The 8,015-nt window shown below is 35.0% G+C and overlaps 1 protein-coding gene and 1 long non-coding RNA gene across 6 annotated transcripts in view; one reads left to right on the top strand and one right to left on the bottom strand.

Moving 5' to 3' along the window:
- Window positions 1-3,058: 3,058 nt before the first annotated feature.
- The window catches only part of zcchc2 (zinc finger, CCHC domain containing 2), a 45,452-nt gene continuing 40,495 nt past the window's right edge, over window positions 3,059-8,015 (bottom strand). For all 4 annotated transcript variants that reach the window (XR_015478973.1, XR_015478972.1, XM_087241435.1 and 1 more), the window contains exon 14: window positions 3,059-5,280. Coding sequence is in view for 2 of the 4 variants with exons in the window: in XM_087241434.1 (XP_087097560.1) it covers window positions 5,219-5,280 (62 nt within the window). In the remaining 2 variants the exon portion in view is untranslated. The remainder of the gene's footprint in view (window positions 5,281-8,015) is intronic.
- LOC147837253 (uncharacterized) overlaps window positions 5,103-8,015 on the top strand; it is a 37,305-nt gene continuing 34,392 nt past the window's right edge. The window contains exons 1-2 of one of the 2 annotated variants that reach the window (XR_015479068.1): window positions 5,103-5,306; window positions 7,578-7,645. This is a non-coding gene — a long non-coding RNA (uncharacterized LOC147837253). Of the gene's footprint in view, window positions 5,307-5,340; window positions 5,576-7,577; window positions 7,646-8,015 lie in introns of those variants that run through there. The other variant, XR_015479069.1, reaches the window with a different exon arrangement.

Here is an 8,015-nt window from a genome sequence, read left to right as displayed (position 1 = left end):
GTGACCCACACACACTGATTTATGGTGTTGGATTAAACTGTAGGTCATCTCTGTTTGTACACACACACGCCCTGGATCAGCGCAGACAGCTTGCGTGACTATTCAAATATTTAATCCATTCACTCTTCTGATTGGTCATGCAAGAATAGAAGGGGGGAGGGGCTTTGGGGGGTTTTCTGTGTGAGAAAAGACAGACGTGCCGCTCATGCTGTATTATTATTATTATGGTGATGGTGGTTGTGTTTAGACTGGATTATTGCTATGCTATATAATTATAATATTTTAAGAACTAAACATTTTAAAACGGTAAACATTTTAAACGGTTACTCTATCCAGCGACTTCACATGTAATTCTAAGATTAGTCTATGGTAGATTTTATATATAGTGCTTCAATTTAATTACTTTAATCGCACTTATTTTTAGATATCTGATAATCTCTTAAGATTTTTTTCCTCCTTTTATTTAATTAAAAACAAACAAAGACCTAAAATAAATATAAAGTAAAACAAGTTTATTTTTATTTGATTTCATGTGATGTTTATTTTAACCCTTGTGCTTTGTTCAAATTTACTACCCTTTTGTTATGTTCGGGATGAAAACATCCACTAAATTAAGCTGCTGTGAAAATGCATCAGATAAATATTTTTTGCATAAACTACTAAATTGCTTTGAAAATTACAGGATTTTCACTCTTTAATTGCCAAATTCATAAATGATGTCACTGATTTTGTGAAAACACACACACAAAATGACGTATTTTAAATATCAAAAATAATTGTGGACTGGATTTTTTCTTTAGGTTTTATCAAAGTCTTGGACATGTGAAACAACATTGACTTTGATGCATTGTTTTTAAATGATTTTCTTTTTTTCTCCCTAATTTACTGTTGGTGGCTGTTTTTGCCCCATTCTCGTCCATTATAACCACATTTATTTGATTGCAAAACCATGACACCATATAATCATGCAGTTTTGATTGTTGGTGGTTTTTCCTGTTGGAAAGGGGTGAAAATTTGTCATTTTTACTCTTGATCATTAGTTGGCACCATTAACCCGTTAGATGTGCAAAAATCTAAGACTATCAAAGACTTCAAACTTTTTAAACTGAAAAAATAAGAGAAATCCAACTTTGATCAAAGTCTTGGACACAAACACTATAAAACATTGGCTTTGATGCATTGTTAGATTTTCATTTTTTCCCTAATTGACTGTTGATGGCTGTTTTAGCCCCATTGTCTTCCATTATAAGCACATTTGTGCATAAACACAGTCTTTGCTTTAGTTACTCCATGTAGTTCTGAGATGCATACTTGGATTTTCTCAGACACATCAAGGTAAGTGCTAAAGGTCTCACACACACACACACACACACACACACATTAATTTATACACCATATAAAATCCAGAAACTAAGCTTTTTTTTTTGCACAGGCCTATCTAAAGGGTTGATGGCGCCAACTGATGATCAACAGTGACAATTATTTATTTTACTTCTTTCTAACATGGAAAACCATGATAATATGGTGTCATGGTTTTACAATAAAAATGTGATTATAATGGAAATCAATGGGGCAAAAACAGCCACCAACAGCAAATTGAGGAAAAAAATTAAATCAATCAAAAACAGTGCAAAGGCAATGTTGCTTCAAAGACTGTGATAAAAGGATTAAAAACCAGTCCACAGTTAATTTATATATTGAAAATGTCATTTTGTGTGTTTTTTCACCAAATCAGAAACATCACTGATGAATTTGGCAGTTAAAGAGTAAATCCTGTAGTTTTCTAAACAATTAAGCAGTTTTGATCAGGGCGGAGATATAAATATTTATCTAAAGCATTTTTACAGCAGTTAATTCAGTGGATGTTTTCATCCAAACATAAAAAATAGAAGTAAATTTGCCAAGATTGTTGAGTTCTTTAAAAATTTCAAAGCATTTTCTCAAAATATGTGTCAAAATAAGATTTGATAAGACCAAAAATCGTTTCGCTAGCTGAAACAGAGAAAGTTATGGCCAAATTAAGACTCAAAAATCACCCCAGAGCGGATGAAAACATCCCCAACAGCCTTTAAGAGTTAATTGAAATATCCTTGATGGTGACCTCAGTATGTTTATATTTGACAGCGATGTTTATAAATGCAATAGTGGTATTATTGCTATAATCTGAGATTAATATTATTAATTGTTGTGGAAATATTATTCATTGATGTAAACTAATGCAGATAAATAATATTTATCACAATCAAGGTTGGTATAGCTTTAAAAAAGTCAAATCAAATTTATGTGAAAATTTCAGTAAAATCTAGAGCTGGGCAGTTAATCGAAAAGTAATTGAAATCGACATTGAGAACCTACAATCGATCTAATTTCTCCAGGTCAATTTTTTTAAATTACTTTCCCTACCATTTGTGGAGTGACGTGACCCTGCTCTGTTAAGGCTAATTTATACTATTATAATATGATGATTTATATTTATTATATTATTCTAATATACTTATGCCATGCGAACGCATTCGGCCCGGCGCAGCCTTCGCACACACGCGCACCTCTCAAAAAAATTTACCTACACGTCACAAAGCTTTGTGATTGGTCAGTTTGGTAGTGGTGATGAGAGTGGGTGGAGCGGAGTCACGTTTTAGTCAATGTCTGTTTTATTTATTTATTTTTTCTGTTTTAATGTGTGTTTTATTAGTTGTTCAGCGTTAATGTTCAATAACTAATCATAGATAGTAAATAGTGTTTACTTCAATTAATTTAAAATCAAACAATGCACCCTACACTTCTCACTTGTAATATGTGAGATTTACTGTACAAAACTTAGTAAATCTTATACAAAAACATAAAATAATCGTTTATTTATCGAGAGTTAAAAATGTTCAATTAATCGAGATTTTGATTTTAGGCCAAATTGCCCAGCCCTAGTAAGATCAAATGATGTTAGGAAAAGAAGTTCATTTTATCAAAATAATACAGCATCTGAATCTTGTGTGTGTGTGTGTGTGTGTGTGTGTGTGTGTGTGTGTGTACATCCAATCCCATCAAAAGAAACCCAACAAAATGAGTTTTTTTCCGTTTATTGCTAATATCTTGACATAAACGATCAAATCTGCACCCCAAAAATGCAAATGTAACCAGATTAATTTGAACTCTCAGTACAGATTAATCAACATTTGCATATGAAATACAGTAAACGTAAACTCAGAGGCAGATACCAAACCTCGCTCATACAGTACAGCTTCATAAATCTATAAAATAAAAAAAGTGTAACGAATACAGTCGACAGACTCCAACCTCGAGTAGTTCACTCCCTTTAGAATCTATTTACAGATTAGTAACGATTTACCAAACCGAACGAATGCACGTTTAGAAACCTGCAACACACTGCACTTGTGGAAATCGGTTATACACTCAAATCGCATGTTACGAACCGGAAATGTGCTTAAAAACACCTGGACAAGCACGAAAAGCTCGAAAGAAAGCCCTTCGTCAAAAATCTCTTGAAAATATCAAAATAAAATCCTTTCATGTATTATTTTCTCAATACAAACATGCCAAATCTCCATATATATATAGATATATAAAAAGAAAACTTTAGGGCTGCTTTGGCAAAATTGCAATAAGATCTCAGAAATGTTAAATATGTACTTTAAACACAGAAGAATTAAGACTTTTCAACGCAGGTCTAGCTGCTTGCATGGCAATATAGGCACAAACGTTCGCCTTCTGGTACTTTTGACTGAGAAATATGATTTTCAACACACAAGCAGATATCATAGATGCTCAAAGAGTTGTCCTATGTTAACGAAATCTTTTTTTTTTATTTACTCCTTTTGGCTAGAATTTCAAATGTCAAAACCACATTTGCTCGAACAGTGCTTTAGGATATTCATCAAGGATTTTTTAAAGATTCAGAACACTTAAAGGGACCGCTTAACAACAACAACGACGACGATGACAAAAGAAGAAAATTTGCTGTTAGTTTATTCATTCTCAGGTCATTCAAGATGTAGGTCACGTTTTATTTGTTGTTGTAGGAATTAAATAAGATTTTTTTCCTCAAACAATGTTGCTCGAGGATTCAAAAAATGCAAGTAAACATTAAAAAGTGGATCAAAACACAGAATAAGGGATAGTTCACTCAAAACTGAAGATTCTGTGATCATTTACTCACTCTTCAGTAGTCACAAACCTGATTTTGTTGTTCACAAAAGAAGATATTTTGAAGAAAGTAACCATTGAGTTCTATATTATAAAATGGTTATAGGTTTCCAGCATGCTTCTTTAACAGAATAAACATGTTTATAACTGCTTAAGAGTGAGTAAATGGTAAATAATTATCATTTCTGGGTAAAATATCCATTTAACAACTGTGGCTTCTGACAATAGTTGACAAATGAATCAGTCTGTGGTGATAATATAGATTTTTTTTGCAGCTACAAGTTTTCTTTAACGCTCTTCTAAAGTCAAAACCAAAGATTCACCTACATCTTAAATGCCCTGAGGTTGTTTAAATTGACCACAAATTTTGATTAATATTTTTTTTTTTGAAGGGATGAACTACCGTAGATTCTCCTACATGAATTTAGGGCTGATTCTGCAGGTGCCCTATATGATCAGAGCATGTCAATGAGAGGCAGTACTGTAGATTCTTGGGGTTTCAGTGCATTTCAAATAAACACGACTCACATTTTTATCAGAGATCAACATTTGTAGTGCATCACGTTCAGAAAATGACAAACCAACTGTGTATAATGTCGCAAGAGCATCATTATACGCTTCAGAGAACTGCATAATAACAAAACGAGAACTTCCAAAATAATCATTGACAGTATTTTTTTTCTCCTTGTCGTTTTTCTCTTGTATAAAAAGCCTATAAAGATTCACCCGTGTCAGAAACCAAAAATACTGCACTGAAGGACTCAAGTTTCTTAATTTTCTCATCAACTCCGCTAATGAGAACGTCAGCTTATATATAAAAATTCCTTCTGACAACAATAAACTAGTTATTTTGAGCCTAAAACAAAAACAAACCCATCCTATTTCTTTAAACTATAACATTAAGATAATTTAAATCCTAAGAGAAAAGCCATTAAGTTAGCAACGGTGTAGTTGGCATTGCTTCTTTTTAAAGCAAACCTCTCTGGACGAGGATGCTTGGACAAAGTCTGAAGGGTCTCTGAAATCGCTGACTGACAGGCCTTTGGTCCCCTGCTTGATGTCAATCATTTTTATCTAGTGCTTCTGAGGAGTTTGGGGCAACATACTTCAGCCGGTAACCACCTGAAACATACAGAAAAAGCGTCAGTGTGAGTATTAAAAGCATCAAGACTGATAACATGTACGTAAACAGGATATTTGAATGTTACACTACCGCCATCTTGAGGCGGGTTTCTGTCACAGCGCCACACGAGCGCATTTAAGGGTGTAAAAATGCCAAGCACATCTCGCAAAGTAGTTTTAGGAAAAATAATTCAATCTTGTTCACGTTTTACATTTAATTATCGGTAACGACAAAACCGAAAGCAAAGTAAAGCGAAACAAACGACCGTCAAAGCGCGCGAAGTTCAAAATAAAGGTACGTTAACTACAATCTAACGTTAAAGGGAATTAAAAGAAATGGTTTGAAGGAAAACGACGAGAACTTCTTCACAAAATATTTGACTTAAAACAACTTGGATTAATGTGCAAGTAAGTGTGTGTATGTGCTTATGTGTGTTTTATCAGTACACAAATATGTATAATGAACAGGGATGCACCGATGCCATTTTTTTTAACTGATCAAATCTCCATACCAAAATTCGGAGTATCGATCGATACAGATTCAGTTATTTTCTAAGCATAATATAGCTCTGGTGCTAAACTCAAATAATATATCATCTTTAGTAAAAATAACAGAACTAAAGGCCTACTATACATGACAGACATGATGCTTGCTGTAAACTAGGCTACATTATTTGAGCAGTTGTTATGACATTGATCTGTTGTGGTCCAGCTTGTGTTTCCTTTTTTAATATTAAGATTTGTCTTTTTTTCTTTAAAACCAGTAACCAGACTACCACTATTGACACTAACCATTGGTAAAATAATCAGACCTTTAGAAAAGCCCAATATTTTCCCAAAGGTTTGACGCAGGCTAAACTAAACTTTCCAAGGCCAGTTTTACTTAATAATCCCTCCCCAAATCTCGTCGTTAGTAACACTGAAAAAGTAGTAACCATGCATCTCTACTCCAGTGTTGTGAATGCGATATACTGATCTAACACACAGCGCAACATAACTTAGAAATCGAAATGAACCCATTTAATACAAAACTACCCTGCTGAAAAATCCAACTTAAACCAGCCTAAGCTGGTTGGCTGGTTTTAGCTGGTCGACCAGGCTGGTTTTAGAGGGGTTTTGGCCACTTCCAGGCTGGTTTCCAGCCATTTCCAGCCTGGCCGTAGCTGGTCAGGCTGGGAGATGACCAGCTAAAACCAGCCTAACCAGCCTAGCCAAGCTGGGAGTCCAGCCAAAACCAGCTATATCCAGCTTAAACCAGGCTGGTCAAGCTGGTTTTAGCTGGATTTGGCTGGTCATTTTCCAGCCTGACCAGCTAAGACCAGGCTGGAAATGGCTGGAAACCAGCCTGGAAATGGCCAAAACCCCTCTAAAACCAGGCTGGTCGACCAGCTAAAACCAGCCAACCAGCCTAGGCTGGTTTAAGCTGGATTTTTCTGTAGGGTAAATCCATTTCCCCACTAATTTTTAAACTAACAGAAACAAATAGTCTTGGAGAAAGTTTTTCATGTTGTCATGAATGCGACACGCAGTTTGATTAGTGAATGAATTAAAAATGATTGACAGGCGCGGCAGAGGAACGCACTGAAGTGAACATTAACTTAACTATGTGAATATTCATCTGTGCTTTACATTAAACTGTAGAATGGCTTCAGAACATTCGGGATATAGTAGGCCTATGAAAACTTTCTAGTGTCTTTTAATAGGCTACCTTCATGGCTTAGTTGGCTTATAAACGCAGAAAGATCGGATTTAGATCGGTACCAGCTGGCCGATACCCGATCCAGCAAAAATATGCAGTACTGAATCGATATCTGATCCAAGTATCGGGATCGGTGCATCCCTAATAATGACATAGGTATGACAGACAGGTATTACAAGAAAGTGGTGAAATATGAGGACATTGCCAACTGTACGCAATTTCCCATAAGGGTTTTGTTCAGTGCAATACAAAATACAGTTTGTGCAGTATAAAAACATTAGAAACCCATGACCATTTCGATGTGGTCATGTCATTGGCTCACGGACATTTCCTGCTTGTTATCAAACTATTTCATAACTAAAAAAAGGCAAATCATAACAATGTTAAAACAGCTATCATAACATTATGTATCAATATGTGGCTCTTTTTGGATTCTCTAAAGCTATGGAAATGAAAAATGTAAAACAGCAAAAACATTGGGACCATTGTTATTGTTTACATCTCTCAAAATGGTCATTATAATGTCCCCACAATTCACAATAACAAACCTGTGTGCATGTGTGTGAGACTTTGGTACTTTACATTTATTTTTTTACAGGTCGTCCATTACCATACGTCCCTCAAACATCAGGGACGAAAGTCTGTTGGGTTTAAAGTGTCACAACGGTGAGTGATAAGCAAGATATTTACTTTTATAAATATAATAATGTTACATTTGTGATTGCTTTATTGACCTTATTCTTTCACTTAACGTTACAAGCGGACACAGCCATCAGAGCTTACATGCTCATTGCAGAAGGTCAATAACTTACACCACGGTTTGTTTGTTTGATCTTTTTTTAATGAACGTACTACTTTCATATTGCTACTGCAGAGCGGTCTCTTGTGCCTAATGTTACACACTGAAATTAACATCAGCACTAGTTACCAAATTCATTCATTCATTTTGTTTTGTTTTCAGCTTAGTCCCTTTATTAATCTGGGGTCGCCACAGCGGAATGAACCGGCAACTTATCCAGCACGTTTTTACGCAGCG

The sequence above is a fragment of the Danio rerio genome, chromosome 2 (assembly GCF_052040795.2).
Source record: "Danio rerio strain M-AB ecotype USA chromosome 2, GRCz13ab, whole genome shotgun sequence".
Taxonomy (NCBI): domain Eukaryota; kingdom Metazoa; phylum Chordata; class Actinopteri; order Cypriniformes; family Danionidae; genus Danio; species Danio rerio.
Note: the sequence above shows the minus strand (reverse complement) of the source record. Positions and strands in the feature narration are given on the sequence as shown.